This window comes from Musa acuminata, chromosome BXJ1-7 (genome assembly GCF_036884655.1).
Source record: "Musa acuminata AAA Group cultivar baxijiao chromosome BXJ1-7, Cavendish_Baxijiao_AAA, whole genome shotgun sequence".
Taxonomy (NCBI): Eukaryota; Viridiplantae; Streptophyta; class Magnoliopsida; order Zingiberales; family Musaceae; genus Musa; species Musa acuminata.
Genome location: NC_088333.1, coordinates 40,062,573 through 40,081,664, shown reverse-complemented (window position 1 = coordinate 40,081,664; position 19,092 = coordinate 40,062,573). Strand labels below are relative to the sequence as shown.

Genomic DNA, 19,092 nt, shown 5'->3' with positions numbered 1-19,092 from the left:
GCTAGCTAATCACCCATTAAACAGAACTGAATGTCTACTTGTGAGTGTCTTCTTCCTGCGCAATCATGTGCATGATTAGGGATTTATTGCCAACTTATCTCCAGCCCCTCTTTGTCACCTTGTGGGAGTGCAATACTTCATAAAGCATGCTGCTTCAGTCCAAATATTTCTGCTTGTATAACTTGAGACCACGGGTGATGAAAGTGCATGGAGAACAAAAAGTTTAGATTTCTCACTATAAGAAGATTGATTCTTTGCTTTCTTTGAATCTGTACAGAAAATATGCGTCATAATATGCAATTGTCTAGAGAGATTCTCACATCTGAATGCACTTTGCGCTAAAAGACGAGCATCAGTAAACACTCAAAACTCGAGTTTGATTGTATTATACATTGAGGATGAAGACTGCACAGCAGATGTTGATGCCAACTGAGAAGTGCGTTTACCTGAAACTAAAGAATCCATAAAAGAAAGAAGAAGTACAGCAATTAAATATCAAAGTTCAGATGGGCGTCCCCAAACAATCATCAACCCTTCTGACTTCGATTCGATCAAATACTTAAAATTTGCATCACGAAGTATCTGTTTCAGCATTCGTTCAACACAGTTTTCAGACAATATTGTCAAAGCTATCTATGACCTAAAAGTAGACGATCTCCATAGCTTGTGATGTACTTAGACTGCTTGTGCAGATCAGCATAAAAATTCCTTTTGATCACCGATATGCTACCTAAAGAAGCACTCCATTGAAGAAGCTTCATGACAAATTAATGCTCATGGGACCTACTTGTAGACAAGGGTTTGGTTGCATGACGTCGTAAGTGAACGAGGGAATCGTCCTTGATGGGGTCATGCTGATAAAGGAATCACATTACCGAAAAGCTCGGTGGAGACTTGCGATTGGGAAGCTTTTATGAGGCAGCTTGGTGGAGTTTGGAGGAAGGAGAAGAAACAAACTATTCACCAGTCAATGGATGGCAGCGTCGTTGTGCTTCCCTTCTCTCAAGCCTTTAGATAAAGAAGGCCACGAGGACGATCTTTGTCCACCCTAGCTAATGATACTGCATAATTGATTACCTGCTTCACGGTGAAGAAATGATAATTACGAGCTAAACTATTTGATATCTTAATGATGTATACAAATCAATTCATTAATTTAGATTGTTCACGTCCTTCACCAGTTTGGAAATTCCTTGACCTAATACATGTTTTATGGTATGTGAGAAGAAACCATGTTGTTTGAAGTGGCATGGTCTTTTCTTTTTCTGATATGGTTTTGAATGGACGGAAAAAATATGGTTTCTGTTAAAATGAGCTGATAGACTAGATAAGGAGATTTCTAACCTTTTTTTTTTTTTCTCTTGCTATTTACAATACTATTTTAATATTTCCAAGATACGCTTCTGTAAATAAATATAAATGTTATTTTTACCTTATTTTTCTTCTCCATTGTTGAAGAGGCATCGGAGCAATGTTAGATAGTAGAGTTGCATCAGAGTGACATCGGAGGATATCCTTATCCACTTGTATCGGGTTGTGGAGTGGCATTGCATGATGTCAAGGGGGTGTCGAGCGGCATTAGATTGCGTTAGCTAGTGGAGTGGCATCGAGCAACGTTGGAACAGAGTTTTCCTCTTCCTCGAGTGGTAAGAAGCATCCGACGTCACGAGACGAACTATTGATATTGACTGACATTGAACTATATTAGACTATTAAGTGGCATAGACACAACTAGGGTTCTCATGGATGAAATAAAGGGTTGCAGAAAAAAAAAAGAAGAAGATAAATATTAGCAATTAAGAGATAGTAAATTTATTTTTTAAGGAAATACCAATAAAAAGAGAGTTACGAAAAAAAAAATACCAATATGATGCTTCTAACGTAATTGTCTTCATCATCCTAATGTAAGTTTCATTTGATAAAAAAGATGTGGCATCGAAGTAATATCGGATGGCGAAGTGGCATCAAGTGACATCAAACGATATTCTTATCCACCTGTGTTGAGTTATGGAGTGGTGTTGGACGACATCAAAGGGGCATCAAGCGGCATTAGATTATGTCAACTAGCGAAATAGAGTCGAGCAACGTTCGAGCGAAGCCTTCCTCTTCGTCGAGTGGCAAGCAACATCCGATGTCACGAGATGACCTAATGGCTCCAAGGGACATCGAACGATATCGAATAATGAAATAACATCGGCATGATTAGGGTTTTGATGGATGAAATAAGGGGTTGAAAATAAAAGATAAGAAAAGATTGATAATTGAGAGATAGTAAAATTATATTTTATTATTCATTTTAAGGAACTACCAAGGAGAGTTGCGTATAGTTGTCTTCGTTACTCTAATATGAGCTTCGTTCGATCAAAAAGATGTGGGAGAAATCCATAAGCATCATTGACTAACAATAGCGAAGCTAAGATGATGCCTAAACCTCTCATCCACGGATGCTTTTATGAAAAAGATGTTGATGGGTTCTTCCGAAAAGAAAGCGGGAAAGGGAATGCGAAGGGGACAGCAGCGGATGGCGATCCATTTGCCAATTGATTCAAACCAATCAACAAGTATTTGGGCTTTTACATGGCGTAGGAATCACCAATATACGAGGCGTGTTAGTTAGTTCATATATGTCTTTAAGTTAATCAAAGAGACATGGAAAATTATGTAGCGTATTAGAATAAAGTCTGGAACATATCATTATTTCCTTAACAGGATCCGCATTGGGATCCAAATCAAACCGAATCGAACCCGTTAACGACGGGTCCGATTCTTATTAGACTGGGATTGAACACCAAATAAACCCACTTGTGCGACCAAATCGTGCGCATAGAGACTCGCTTCACCGCCTCCTCCTTCCTATGGTAGAGAGGTCCAAAAGTGACGTCCAAAGACGGGGGGCCACCACGTGAATCATCCCGCTCCTCTTCTCGCTATCTCGTTCTCCCTTGATGTCCTTCCAAAACCACATCTCCTCTCTCTCTCTTCCCCGCTCCGTCGTCTTCTCTCACTTCACTCTATCTAAAGTGCAGAGCGAGAGAGAGAGAGAGAGAGAGGGTGGGGAAGAGACGACGTAAGAGGAGTGGTTAGCAGCGGAAGCAGGTGCATGGACTCGGCGAGCGCAGGCCCATCCGCGGGGGTGGGGGGGGAGCGGTCGTCAAGTGGCGGCTTAGGAGATGCGGGGCCGCCGCGGGCGGCGACGACGCCGAGCAGGTACGAGTCGCAGAAGCGGCGGGACTGGAACACCTTCCTGCAGTACCTGCGGAACCACAAGCCGCCGCTGGCGCTGGCGCGCTGCAGCGGGGCTCACGTGATCGAGTTCCTGCGCTACCTGGACCAGTTCGGGAAGACCAAGGTGCACGCGCCCGGGTGCGCCTTCTACGGGCATCCCAGCCCGCCGGGGCCCTGCGCCTGCCCCCTGCGCCAGGCCTGGGGCTCCCTCGACGCCCTCATCGGCCGCCTCCGCGCCGCCTACGAGGAATCCGGCGGCACCCCCGAGACCAACCCCTTCGCCGCCCGCGCCGTCCGCATCTACCTCCGCGACGTCCGCGAGAGCCAGGCCAAGGCCCGCGGCATCCCCTACGAGAAGAAGAAGCGGAAGCGCGCGCCCCCCGCCGCCGGCCAACCCCATCCGGCAGGTGAGTCTTCCTCTTCCACTGCTCTCAGCGGCGGGAGCTGTGGTTCTGGGGCCGGTGAGGGATCTGGCCCTCCGCCCAGGGGCTCCTCTAGTTCCTGAGTTTACGAGGCTCTCTCTGTCTCTCCCAGCCTCCATCTCTCTTCTATTTTTCTTGGTCGGTGTGATAAGAGTCTCCCCACTTTGCCGCTGTCAGTGAGGAACGAAGGATTCAGGAAAAAGAGAAGGAAGAGATGACAACTCTGTGTCTCTCAAACTTCTTCGTATTGAATGTGAAGACTGTCGATTTTAATCGGTCGCCATCTCTTTACTCCATTTTCTTGTATTCGCTCTCAAGAGATAACATTCATTTGGTCGACTAGACATGGTTAGCAGATCACTGTGTTGGCGTTCGGAAGAGTCTGTATGGGGGGCGTCAGTCCTCATCTGCTTTAACAAAGATTACATATATCTTCGAATAATTATTGTTCTGATGTCCATCTCTCTCTCTCTGAGAGGTGCAATGCGCTGATCAGCTCTGCTTCTACACTGTGTATCCTTCCTTCCGTTTCTCATCTCTTTCTTCCTCGCATTTCCATTCCCTTCATCCTCTTCAAAGAACTAATGCAGCCACCATCAATCATGTGTGTTCTTTCAGATGTCATCACGTTCCTCGTGGATCCAACACCGGTTGTCATCCTGGATCTCAAGTGCAACAAGAGCATATCTTGTTCTTTCATGGAATTGTGGATGGTTGGAGCTCTGGTCGATCACGAGAGAAATCAATGGTCCCCTACTGGTTTAAGCCAGATCCTCCCACACGTGCGTTTTCCCATCCCCCCCTCCCCCCTTCCCCCCCCTCTGACTCACCCCCGCCCACTCACTTTCCTTAGTTTGGCAGCGATAAAAGCAGACTGTAGTAGTTCGCCTCCTCCTTCTTCGTCTCTCTCTCCGTCCTGTACTACCTCTTCTTCCTCCCCTCTCTCTCTCTCTCTCTCCAGAGAACTCATCTCTCCTTTCTGTAACTATCATTACCAGCTTAGTCTTGCCTGGTCGTTTCTTGATAAGTTACTCTATCTTTTTTTAGTAATATATATGATCATTGCCACCTCAGTTGTTGCTTGCATTGCAACAACTCCTACCTTTGTCAACCATCTTCACCTTTCTTGCTTTCCGGAGCTGCTTTGATGTTACAGATCTTTCTCTTCACTTCATCCTGTGATGGCCCCAATCACAAGAACAACAGTAAGCCTCGGTGGAACCAATCTTTTAGATTGAATCCCCCGTTCTTTTCCTCTTCTTACCCCCAGAATATCGTAGTCCAAACTGTGCCTCTAGTAAGGGGAAAAAAAAGCTCGATCTCCAATCTTTGTGGGGTACGCGACACTGAGTAGATTTTGTATTCTTATTCTTCAATGATGGAGTGGAGCAAGAGGAGGAACACCACTGCACGTCTAGTCTTGTCCAGACTTCGACTGCGGGTTGGAAAGGAATATATACTTTAAATAATCCTCACCCATCACCTTCTACGTATTTGACGCCATTCTCATCATTAATATCCCCTAACTCTCACACCTCCCTGTCGGAGAGAGAACTCATGAGCCAATCACCACCGGATTAGTTTAGGAGACGTGAGGCAGCTGCCTCACGAGAAAAAGATCATGAGAGAGAAAGAAATGGTAGAAAGCCGCTCCTGGCTGACCTTTCTTGTAGAGCTTACCCTAAACGGAGCAAAGAAAAGCATGCCGAATGTGTATTGAAGTACATATTGCCCTGCATAATCAATGTCCGATCATCTACTACTTTGATCTTCCGAACATTCATGATGTATGAATCATTGACATGCTTTCCCATGACAGGTTGATCGGGAAAGTCTTGTATCTTGTGTCCAGGAAGGTGCTAACTAAGTTTGGTGTTCTTTATCCAGAGCTTTCCTTTGAATTCTCTTGGCTTATTATGATTCTCACTCTGATGAATCCCTTCCTTCCATTAGGGTTCACCTCCTGTCTTCCCCATGGATTGTTTGTTTCCAGGATGGTGTGGAAACTCTAATGTTGCAGTGTAGCGGTTTCTTCGGAACAGAAGCAGACCTTCAACTTTTGTGGGACAGAAGCCATGATTAATAAGCTCAAACAATTCCCTAAAGCTCAATAGATCAAACATGTCTGCCGTTTGAAGAGGGTCTTTTCATGCCTACAGGACATGTCTGGAAGCAAGATTTGGTTCAGGAGACATATGCATATGCTTCTTCCATTTCTCTTCTTTACTTGATCCTGCACCTGCCATGAGATCTACTGAGATCTTGTAGCAGTATGTCATATGGTAAGCTATACGTATAAACTTGCTTGGAGTGGTTGGAAGTTCATCCTAGACAATGGATAGTGTGTGTGTGTGTGTATTCATTGCTTATAGAATAGAGATGATGTTGATGGCTAACAAGAAGGTTAGATCTAGCGAAATCTAACAGTCCTTTTCCTTACTATTATCAACTTGTCCTATATATTAAAGAACATTATTCACAGGGTTTGGCTTATTGCCCTTTTCCAGACCTTCTAATTCCCTTGACGATAAGCAGATCATTCAACATCTGCTAACCGATGACGGCAGCATTGTGTATGAGCTACGGAAATTGGATCGAGACCACTCCCATATCGTTGAGAGATTCAACAGAGTCAATCTACTTCTCTCTCTCTCTCTCTCTCTCTCTCTCTCTCTCTCTCTATATATATATATATATATATATATATATATATATATATATATATATATATATAGCTATCGGTAATGACTTGATGAACCTAAACTTTTGAATCATATTCATGCATAAACACATGTTTAACATTTATTCAGATGTAATTTGCTTCAGTAGTTTCATATTGCTGAAAGATTAGTAGAGACAGCTTGTAACCTTAGTTTTTTGGTTGTACTCAATCACTATATATATATATATATATATATATATATTCATACAGACATACTGCATGCTGCATATCAAATGAAAAGAACTCAGTTGATTAAGAAGAACACAAACAACAGCTCTTTATGAAAGTAATTGATCTCACAATGGAAAAGAATGATAAATTGTAACTTGAAGGAATTTTAGAGGAAGCATAGTAATCTCAAGGTAGAAAAAAGGTTGAAGGACCAAGTAAGAATCATTTAGATCATCCACAGAAGTCAGACTACAAATATGAAGTTGCTGAATTTTGGGAACTGCAATCTGTCTGTCGCATGCGGTGGCAACTAATGCTGAAAGAAAGGATGAGATTATAGCACAATCTATAATTTGTTGTTGATTGTTAGAAATTCAATTCATGTGTGATTTGGATCCTAATGAATGCTTGTTAGGCAAATCACTGTGTTACAAAGATGATGATGTGGTGTGTTAAAATGAGAAAAATATGTTTTATAGTTCATTCATGCTGTTCTTAAATTTTAGATATATGATACTCTATTTTCTTACTGATAGAAGATTTCATTCTAGTCTGTGGCTTTATTCACATCATCTATTCTAATGAAGGAGATGGATTGCAAGTGTAGGAAACTAAAATAAAATTGATTTCCAGATCCTTTTATAGTGTCTGGAATATATGTAATTGTGAAACTTGTTATCTTTATAGAATGATTTATCGAGAAGCTTTAGAAATCAAGTGTTTGACATATTTTATGAATTTAAGAAATGAGCAATGAGTATTTGATTTACATTGCAAATTAGAGCATATATTTGGAGGAAAGGAGGATGCACAAACACATATAGCACAATGTTTAAAAGTGATTACAGACAATGTTCTTGAGATATATATATTAGCACATACATAAATGAAAAGCTTCTACCTCTTCAGATTTTGATTCATATCTCAGAAGGCATTGCAGGTATGACTCCATGAATGACTTGGGTAAAACATTCATAGAACATTTGATTCTTGATAGCAAAATGCTATTTAGATAGATGGAATCACTTCGCAACACTTTTGAGGTGGTATTGCCTCTCATCATCGGCACTGAAATCTATGAGAGGTGAAAGACATAAACCTTGATAGGAATTTTGGTTGGTGTGATTGGATTCGGCTAAATGGTTCCCAATGAGCAGTCCAAGAATGACATGGATTTAAATTGCATGCCTACGACTGTAAGATTGCAAATAGCAGCAGATGCAATTGCTTAGATGCCTACCTGTTTTGTTGGAGATGGGGTGCTCAAAGAAAGAAAATATATGAGACTGTGATTGAGGAAGAGAACCAAAATCTATGTTTTAACTTGCAATCCAATCTGAAGTATGACATGCGATATGTCATATCAGAAGTTCACTTACAGTGCATATGGATTTAGTAGCAAATACAATATACTGTAATAACTTACAAACAAGCAAAAAAGGACTTGCAATAGCTTGCAAACAGCCAAATGCGTCTTCATCGGAAAGGGACATAAATGCAGACAGCATCTTTGCCAAAGATCGCACATGTCAATGCTTGATGTTTCTGAACGTAATAACCACAAGCAAATCACTCCATGTAAAAAGGCATACGCAGACAGATCATTAGGTAGCTTAATTTCTCGCTTTATTAGCTACGTTTGATCATACAAAGGCATAAAACCAAAACCTCATTCACTGTTCTCGTGCGTCCATTATCGTCCATCTGATGTCTCTGAACAAAGAAGAATGCATCATCGTTTCATGAGAGGCCGAGAGCAGGCAGATCGTCGGCAAACCTTCCCATCTATCTCCATGCCTCTTTATCTTCCTAAAGCTATCACCGACATATGTATCGGTGGTTTAGTGCAAAGACTTCCATGGGTTATATATATATATATATATATATATATATATATATATATATATATATATATATATATATATATATATATACTGTAGGTTACGGAGGAGGGCGGGGCATCACCATCAACGAGAAGGCCGTACCGCCACAACAGAGGCTGGAGGTGGGGGCGGGGCCGGGGAACGTGAGGCTCGGCGGGGAATCCGGGGATGCGGTCATATGCGGCTGGGCCCCGACGGCCACCCGGTTTGACTCGGTGTCCACTCGGTCTCCGACAGAGAAATCTACAACCCGGATTTGACAACTTTAACCGACGGGCCGCATCGTGCCCTCGACCACCATGGAAGCAAGCTTTCCCCAGTCCCACCACCGCCATGGCCGCCACACCAACCCTATCTCTGTGTACGGTTCGCCTGCATGCACAAATGCCATAACCAACAGGCTTTCTAATGGCAGCGGCGGCCTCGCTATCGTTAGGGTTATCCCTGGGTGCTCCAGGAATAGACCAGAGACGCAGCTGGGGCAGAACGCCATTAGAGAGTGCTTCATGCATGGCGTTGCAGTCGACGCATTCTCTCCGACGGATGCTGTGCCATTGTGGACGGACTGTCAGTGCACAGCATAAAGCTGTGCCATCGCTATCTGATATAGTTCTCTGATCGCAAACTTAGATCTTTTCCCTACCGTTCATCTGTCTCTATCAGGAAGCACTGCCTTTTTAAGTTAGATTGATTAGTGGAAGTCAGACGTTGCTGTGCACTTTCTTTTACGCTAACAACCATGTGAGCTTGCCATATCCTTTAAAGGATATGGGACCTGACTTTAGATTTATGCCTTATATATATATATATATATATATATATTTTTTTTTTTTTAAGATATCCATCATTTTTAGAATTCATTAATAGCATTATTGTTTTGCCTAATATTTGAAATAAGTCAGGTCGCTTAATCATATTTTTTTTATTTTCTTATGAACTAATTCATTGAGTGAATCAATCTAATTATAATATTTTCACACTGTAACATATATTTTTAATAATATCAAAAAATATGTCGTAAAAATATTATGTTTTTAGCAATACTAAGAAAACATTAAATATAGTAATATAGTATAAAAACACTATAGTAGTTACAGTTAAAAAAAAAATGAAAATATTATAATATACTATAGGAATATTATAATATAATTTTTTAATTAAAAATACATATAACTATATTGGTTCACCGCATTAGTCGATTCACATGAAAATGAGAAAAATGGAAAGATGAATGAGAATATTTGAAAGTGGGATATATATATATATATATATATATATAAGCGAGGAGGAGAAAAGATTTTGACGGTGATAAGGATCCGTGTGATGAGGTAGAGGGTGGCAATCTACATTGAGTTCCGGCGTCAAGATTCGGGTTGGAAATGATCGACTTGGGCCATAAATGGCGCTTCTTGAGTTCGCTTGTGGCGTCAAGATTCGGGTTGGGCGTGATTTGTGTGGGCGTTAAATTGAGCGTCTTGCATTGATTTGGGCCTTTTTACTTCCTGGCTGAGATTACAGGAAGCCCAAAAGATGAGTGTCCTCGCCATTCTAGTTCGGTGTTCCTCATGTGTCGCGCGATCCCCTCTTCTCCGAGAAAGCTCTCGTCGATGGTAGGCTCCCACGGACCCGACAAGGCCGTTCCTCCTTCCCGCGACGGCGGATGCACCGAGGCCGGGGCCGTGGCTCCGGTGGAAGCTTTGGGAACCTTGGTTCTTTGTTTTTTCTTCTCTTTTCCTTTTCTTCTGATCGTTGTCGTTGTTATATTTTTTTCTCTTCTTCTTGATCTAGGGTTAGGGTTAATGTAGATCTAGGGGGTCAGGATACGACGGCACCGATGGATCCGACGAGGTCTCTGCGCCTCCTCGCGGCGGCGAATAAAGTCGAGGCCCTGGCGGTAGTTACGGTGGAAACTAGGAATCGAAGCTCTTAGTTCTTCTGCTTCCCTTTTCTTCTGAACGCCCTGGTTCTTCTGTTTTTTTCATTTTCTTGATCTGGGGTTATGGTTTGTGTAGATCTAGGCGTCAGATTCGTACGATTTCGACGGACCTGACGAGGCCGCTCCGCCTCCCCGCGGTTGCGAATACAGCCGAGGACGGGCTGATGGTTACGGTTGAAACTAGGAATCGAGGCTCTTAGTTCTTCTGCTTCGTTTTTCTTTTGCGCGTTCTCGTTCTTCGTTTCTCCTTTCTTGATCTAGGGTTAGGCTTTGTATGGATCCAAGGGTCAGGTTCCTACGGCTCCGATGGACCTGATAAGGACGTTTCGCCTCCGCGCGGCGGCGAATACAGCCGACGACGGGCCGGTGGTTACCATGGAAACTCCATGAATCCTGGTTCTTGGTTCTTTTCTTTTCAACGTTCTTGTCGTTCTTTTTTTCCTTTTCTTGTCAAGCATTTATGCTTGTGTATATCTAGGGTTTGGTTCTTGGCGCGGTCTTGATATAGGTGGTGGCGATGGATATGGGGGCGGTGAGATCTCAGTGGGGAAACAGGGGAGGTGGTGGTTGGGAAGGTGATTAGCACTGCCCCACCCAAGGACTGGCCGGTGGTTACCATGGAAACTCCATGAATCCTGGTTCTTGGTTCTTTTCTTTTTTTTCTTTTCAATGTTCTTGTCGTTCTATTTTTCCTTTTCTTGTCAAGCATTTATGTTTGTGTACAGCTAGAGGGGGCATGGTGACCATATGAACCGTAGCCATGATAGTGTTGCTCCACCTCATGGTGGAGGTGGTGCCCCTGTTGCTCCTGCTGTAGTTAAGCTATATGATGACAATTGCAGAGAATTTTGTGATAAATAGTACTTACATCTCAAACAGATCTTTTGTAATGGTATGCACAGGTATTAGTTATTTTCTATTTTAGTTTGCTTTGGTCTTTTTGTTCGCTGAGATAGAGCGGTTAATTAGGTCATGTAACAGGACAATGGTGCCTCTTTTTTGGAAATAAAATGTTGTTATTTTGTAGTTATACTTTTAGATTTAAAGCATCACTGATTTGTCATAAACAGAGTTGAAAATAAAAAAAAAACCATTCTTTCCCTTTGGAGCATAACAACATTTAATAGAATTTGGATAGCAAATCGTCCTGTCATATCTGTTGATCAATCACATCTATGCATCTGTTTCCTCGATTAACTAACATGATGGTGATAACAACTGTTCACCCTCCTTGTAAACTAGCCATTAATAATCATGATATATCTGGCATGCCTGACACTGGACAATTTTTGAAGTACTGGATGTTGGGTATAAGCAAGAGGCAGGGCTCATGATGATACTGATACTGATGTATTTGCATATGATATTTTCTCATACTGCGTGTCCTAGAAAATGCATCATATAAATGTGAAATGCTACGATGACAGGGCCTTGTTATCACAGCTGTCAAGTGTTTCTTGTTGTGTAAACTAGCTAGGTGATTATAGTAATTTTACAGAAGTGAAAACTCTTGATTTTATCATTGGTTTATACCAGACATGGAAATTTTGCTATTGTGGTGTTCTATGTATGAATTGTGTTGTTCACCTTGATATTTGACAAGAATGTGGGATTTGGAGAAGCCTTAGCTTTCTGTTGCTTCCTGTTCATTGTTAACTTGCCGAATCTCCATATTTGAACTTATGTAAAGTCATGGTGATGCTTTTGACTTTTGAATTTATTTACTTTAGAAGTTACCACACCACCACCTTTACTGAGATATGCTTTCTTCTCACTGATAACTCTAACATATATGTGTTACTCTATTCAATGAGAATTAATTCCTAGATTTTGTGGTATTTCGTCCAGAAATTTATGTTTCTATGGTTGACATGGGGTTTCTCAAGTCTTTTGTTTTCTATATATGCATGCCTAATTTTTTTTCATCTTCGAAATCAAAAGTTTGCATAATAACAACCTGGGAAATTACGTGGATCGCTTAGGATCTTTGTTATTAAGATTCGATCTTGAGATGTTTGGAGTGGAATACAAAGTAACATAAATGCTTTGTATATGTTGGGATGAGAAACTTTACATTTCAGACATTAGTGAGTACAACTTTTGACTCCTTTTCTGCCCCTAGTGTTTGAGGAAGCCTGAATTAATTTTCTTTTCTTAGGTCATCAGGATCAGGCAAAAACATGGTCACAAGGACCAGTGGCCATGGAACATGAAGATATATATATTGATGCATCGGCACGTAAGGGAGATACTGTTGTGTCATATGTATCCCTTGCTGCAGATTTTTCTGGGGGGCTTCTGTATAACTGATAGTTTGCGTAATCATTATCTTGATAGTTTGCGTAATCATTTTCTGGGGGGCTTCTGTATAACAAGACTTTAGAGTACAAATAATAATTTGTGTACAATCTTATTTTAAGTGGTAATTGAAGTAGAAAAGGTAGATCTAACAAATTATATATATATATATATATATATATATATATATATATATATATATCACATGCACATGAATGCAACTTGTCACACTCCAATTAGTCCCACATTGGAAGTCGGCAAAGACTAAGTTTGGCTTATAAGGATCTGATGAGTATACCGTCACATCTTAACTTAAGTATTTTAGTCAATGGTTTGGACTAAACAGAGTTATTAGCCAGTTAGCCCATTAGACTTGGGTCGTGACATTTGATGAGTTGACCTAGTATTTGAGTTATGACATCCCAATTAGTCCCACATCAGAAATGGGTAAAGACTAAGTTTGACTTATAAAGATTTGATGAGTGTATTATATTAATTCTAGCTTAAACATTTTAACCAAATGGAGTTATTGATCATTTAACCCATCAGATTACATAACTTATGCATGACTTTATGACAATTTAATTTATGTTTAATCTTTCTCTAGATTAACTATGTAGATGACCAAAGCAACTTGTCAAAACTTTAACTGTATAAAGAAAGAGAAAGCAAAGTATCCAACAAACTCATTGCTAAAGCAAGTGAAACATATATGCAAGTCATTTAAAATAATATTCAAGTAATTACATCCAGGAAACAGATGTGCAATATGAACATAGTGCAGAAACCTTTAGAAAATTCCAACGGGTCCAATAACTCTCAGATGTCCTTTTCTTTTTCCACCATTTAGTAGCCCTGATCCAGCCAATAAAAGCATCATCCCAGTTACCTTTGTATTCATCCAAGTAATCTAGGAAGTCTATGCACTCATCAAATGCTCCTGGATCAACATATCTGAAATCACCTTCTACATTCATGGTTTCATGATTTCCATTTACCTAGTTAGACAACAAAAAGTGGATCATCTCAAAGATCCAAGAGGTACCATACTAAGTCATAATTGTACACAGAAAATGAGTTAACACAGATAGCGTAAACTTGCTAAGAGCATTTTCTGTTATAGACTAACACATATCTTAAATGCGCGATAAAGATAACTTTTTTTTTATTTCTAAGATGTGTCCTCGGTATGCCAAAGGTCAAGGTAATGAATCGCACATATGCAGCATACAGGTACATGTGGCTGCATATTTGGTCCAATTATAATAAAGAAATAGAAAACACTCGGTCTAAATTGTTAATAGGTAAATATATTAAGATCAAATCAACACACTGTATGGACTCATTTGAGTTATAGAAAATGAGTAAAGGCCTAGGTGAAAAAGGGACATTTTCATGAACTAGAATTAATATAATAGTAATAGTAAAAACAATAGTAGGAATGCAATCCACATATGTGGCCACAATTCAGGGCCACACCTTATGTGAGGTGGTCAACAATTGCATATGTAGCTGCACAGACCACATTTTGGAACACTGATCCATGGAACCTCAACTGTAAATAACATTCCACAGAGTTCATTAAGTAATTGGCTTACGATAATTTAACAGCTGAAATAATTATCCTTGAGTACTACAAGAAATATTGCTAACAATTCCACAAACTCATCCTGTAGACATTGTCCTCGGACTCTCCTCCAGAGTCCTAGATGATTGGTACTGTATTTAGGGATCCTCAACTGACTTAACTTTGTTCCAGAATAATAATCATTAGTTTTCTTAGTACTAGGAGGTATCATAGTCTGAGCCAGCCATTCATCATAAATTTTAGAATAAGTGTTCCATAAAACCTGAAGAAAAAATGTGGATAATGCTGTTTACAATCCAAATTATAAAAAAAAAAAAGGAGAATTTGTCTCATCAAAGAATTTTTAGTTACCAGCTATTATTGTTTCATAGAAAATGGTATTTCGGCCTTCATCATTGACATAAAAGGCAGAATATTCTGGTTGAAGGTTTTAAATTTGATGAACTGAAGCATGACAACCTAGATCATGTCCAGAACAAGAAACAACAATCCAATAATCAAGTGAGCAAACCACAAAATCTAATATCCTTTCCACTAGGACACTTTTTCACCTTAATGATAACTGTTATTAAAGATTTCTCTTTTCTATTAATTGGTTGTAGTAAGGTTTTGTTTTTGTTATACTATATGATTGGGTCGAAAAGGGTTGATCCCCAGCCAAGGCTTTTACCTACCAGACTAAAATATGCAATTTTGACAATTCCACCCCTAACATAAACTAATGTGATGATGCACATATCTGATGCCTGCACATCATACTTGGATTAGATTTGTGATAACACAAAAGATCTATGTCAACAGACACATTCACTTTTCCCTCTCAATTTTATTGAAATACATATTTTACTGTTTGATATATGCTTCAAATGTTTGTGAAAGAACGTGATAAGGATTAATTATTTAGCATCTGAGATCATATAATAATAAAAACCAATCTTCAGAATTTTGAATATTCACAAAAGAGAAACATCAATTTCACAAATTATTTTTCACCTGTCATCACAAATCCTTTGCCTTCTTGCAACATGGGGTAGTTAGATAGGCATCTGAATCCATTTCTAAAATATATATCCATGCAACACTAAGTTATTGTTGTACCCAAAGTAGGCTTTGTGAACTTTCTTTTCTTCATATGGATTAAATAATAATTTCTTTATGATCTTTGAGATAATGTTTTTAATCATGGTATCAAATACCGATACCAGATCTATACTACTCTCCAGTTGTTCCAGTACAGGCCCGGTAACATTTCAGGGCAGGGTCCAAATAGAAAGAGAGAGAGAGAGAAGATGAGAGGAGGAGGAGACAAAAGTAGAGGAGAAGACATGCGAGAAAGAGGGGGAGAAGGAGAAGGCTGATGAGGATTACTAGAAACAAAGGAAGATGCGATGGTGACAAGGCAGCGGGCGGTGACAGTGAGATAGTAGGCAGTGTGGCGAGAGAGATCAAGAGAATAGCGAGAGAGAGAGAGAGAGAAGCATGGAAGATTAAAACCAAAGGATAGTTGTCACTATAAAAGAAATATAAAATGATATGGATATAGAACAGTAAACTGTTCACTTTTAAAACCGAGTGGTAGGGAGCATTCCATGTACCAACTTTATATATATATATATATATATATATATATATATATATATATATATAAGATCTACTAGATTATTGATTAGGGTAATTAAATATTTAGAAGATGCATGCATCTTGGTGTTTATCAAAATAAAAAAAAAACTTATTATATTTATTGATTGATTTCTCTCTCCCTCTACTTCAGGGACTCCCTATCATTGAGGAGGATGAGCCATTAGACTCTATATCATCAAGAGAAGAGAAGAAAGAGAGGTGATAATGTGTATGCTATTTCTTAGTAACCCTAACCGAAAAGGATGGAAAAGAATAGTGTGGGGTGATTATGGCATAAATGACAGTTGAAGAGATTGCAATATTGGGATAGTATCGGCATGTTTTTGGGCTTGCTTTTAGTACCAAAGTTTAAGATTTCTTACAAAACTCTTAATTTGAAGAATATATACAAGAAATTAGCAATGAACATGATGTGGATGGGAACTGTTGAGGGTGGTCTAGAGCATGAGGCTCCCACTAATACTGGGACAAGTAGAGAGGTGAAAGGTTGCTCTTATTTGCTTGAGAATAAATGAATGTTTGGCTAGAGGATGTTAGACTTGGAGAGTTGTATAAGGTAAAGATGTGGGGTTAGTGTTAATGTTTTTGATAGTTGCATTATGAAAGATGGTTTTATGGGCTTGTGGTTCTTCTCATGGGGGCAATGACATGTAGCCGAGAGCTTTTAAGGTGATTGATTGACTGGTAAATATGAATTACTTATTGTTGTATCGGTCCAGGTTTGGAGTTAGATTTACTTGAATGTCATGGTATCAAATATCAATTTGGTAAAAAAAAAAATGATTAGGTTGCATAGTAGTTGAAATGTATGGGTGAGCAACCCAAAATAACCGAGTAAGATATTTCTGTTGCACGAGCTATTCGCTACGTGCAGTTGGGCTCTCAACCGTCGTCGTCTCCTTCCTACCAAACCCAACCCTCTTTCTTTCGCCATCAAGCCAATCTCGTGATTCCCCAACCAGACTCTGCGCAACCCTCGAAACGAAACCATTATAAATATCCATCCTCCCACTTGTACACTCTCGAGCCCAACTTCGATTAGGCCAGAATGGAGTCGGTGAACCATGATGGATGAGTGCACGTCGCTACAGCCACGTGAGCCAATGCAGAGTCGAGAAGCTAAGTGCCCTTGAGCTCACCCCGACGACGTATGCAGCAGCCTCACCCACACAATGGAGCTGCTCACTGAACTGGTCAAAGTACTCTTGTGTAAACAGAGTCCTTTGACCAGTTGCACACAAGAGTACTTTGACCAGTTCAGTGAGCAGCTCCTCCGTCACCTCCTCGACACCGATGTGTGATACGGCGTCCGGTGCCGCAGCCTCCCTCGCTGTCGTAGGCTCCTCAGCCACCACTTCCGCCGCCACCGGATCCCTCCTATTGGCACCACCTCTATCAAAGGGTACGCACGTCTCTCTCCCTGCGTCTGCTGCCTTCATCTACTCCAAATCGCTTCGTCCTTCTCCGTGCAGGGAGGAAGAGAAGGATGGGTTCCACATGCCATGACCCAGGGAACTCCTTGCTTCCCTCAGCCACTGCCGGCGGCGGTAATCTGCTTCCTGCTTTGCTCATCTACTTCAAAGTGTTTGCTGTGCTCACATTTCTGATGGCAGAATCAATGATGCAGAGGTTTCCGGCTCCACCACCTGTTCCGGGCATCGTCCCCCAACCCATGTATAGACCGATTCCTCCTCCCGTGACCGACCACTCCAGCTCGCAGCTTCAACTTGATGCTCATCCTGTAAGCTCCTCTTATTCTTCTGTGGCATCTTTCTCTCATCTTAACAATGTAGTCGAAAACTATAAGTAGTAGAAACCATATAGTTTTCGACTCTCAAACATCTAAACATTTGAGATAGAAAACCAAACACAATCAGAATAATTCAAAATATAAAAAATTGAATTTGGTGCATGTTCGCTGTCTTTTATCTAAGTTTATATAAAATATAAATATAAAAGGACTGTTATTGCCCTGCATAATCAATGTCCGATCATCTACTACTTTGATCTTCCGAACATTCATTCTGCATGAATCATTGACATGCTTTCCCATGACAGGTTGATCGGGAAAGTCTTGTATCTTGTGTCCAGGAAGGTGCTAACAAAGTTTGGTGTTCTTTATCCAGAGCTTTCCTTTGAATTATCTTGGCTTATTATGATTCTCACTCTGATGAATCCCTTCCTTCCATTAGGGTTCACCTCCTGTCTTCCCCATGGATTGTTTGTTTCCAGGATGGTGTGGAACTCTAATGTTGCAGTGTAGCGGTTTCTTCGGTACAGAAGCAGACCTTTAACTGTTGTGGGACAGAAGCCATGATTAATAAGCTCAAACAATTCCCTAAAGCTCAATAGATCAAACATGTCTGCCGTTTGAAGAGGGTCTTCTTATGCCTACAGGACATGTCTGGAAGCAAGATTTGGTTCAGGAGACATATGCATATGCTTCTTCCATTTCTCTTCTTTACTTGATCCTGCACCTGCCATGAGATCTACTGAGATCTTGTAGCAGTATGTCATATGGTAAGCTATACTTATATAAACTTGATTGGAGTGGTTGGAAGTTCATCATAGACAATGGATAGTGTGTGTGTGTGTGTGTGTGTGTGTGTATTCATTGCTTATAGAATAGAGATGATGTTGATGGCTAACAAGAAGGTTAGATCTAGCGAAATCTAACAGTCCTTTTCCTTACTATTATCAACTTGTCCTATATATTAAAGAACATTATTCACAGGGTTTGGCTTATTGCCCTTTTCTAGACCTTCTAATTCCCTTGACGATAAGCAGATCATTCAACATCTGCTAACCGATGACGGCAGCATTGTGTATGAGCTACGGAAATCGGATCGAGACCACTCCCATATTGTTGAGAGATTCAACGGAGTCAATCTACTTTTCTCTCTCTCTCTCTCTCTCTCTCTCTCTCTCTATTTATATATATATATATATATATATATAGTTATAGTTAATGACTTGATGAACCTAAACTTTTGAATTCTATTCATGCATAAACACATGTTTAACATTTATTGAGATGTAATTTGCTTCAGTAGTTTCATATTGCTGAAAGATTCTGTAGAGATAGCTTGTAACCTTAGTTTTTTGGTTGTACTCAATCACTATATATATATATATATATATATATATATATATATATACATACAGACATACTGCATGCTGCATATCAAATGAAAAGAACTCAGTTG

The 19,092-nt window shown here is 40.2% G+C and overlaps 1 protein-coding gene across 3 annotated transcripts; it reads left to right on the top strand.

Annotated features, from left to right (window-relative positions):
• The first annotated feature begins 2,966 nt into the window (after window positions 1–2,966).
• On the top strand, window positions 2,967–18,461 carry LOC135679371 (protein G1-like7). Of its 3 annotated transcripts, none has more exons than XR_010515225.1 (3): window positions 17,129–17,433; window positions 17,514–17,627; window positions 17,945–18,063. XR_010515225.1 is itself a non-coding variant. In XM_065193049.1 (2 exons), exons 1-2 carry the CDS (start codon window positions 3,101–3,103, stop codon window positions 18,147–18,149), a joined length of 603 nt encoding a protein of 200 aa, XP_065049121.1. In that variant the 5' UTR covers window positions 2,967–3,100; the 3' UTR covers window positions 18,150–18,461. The 3 variants fall into 3 exon arrangements, 1 of the variants encoding a protein (XP_065049121.1); XR_010515226.1 differs by lacking the exon at window positions 17,129–17,433 and adding an exon at window positions 18,079–18,461 and having other exon boundaries at window positions 17,442–17,627; window positions 17,945–17,981; XM_065193049.1 differs by lacking the exons at window positions 17,129–17,433; window positions 17,514–17,627; window positions 17,945–18,063 and adding exons at window positions 2,967–3,632; window positions 18,079–18,461.
• The last annotated feature ends 631 nt before the right edge of the window (window positions 18,462–19,092 follow it).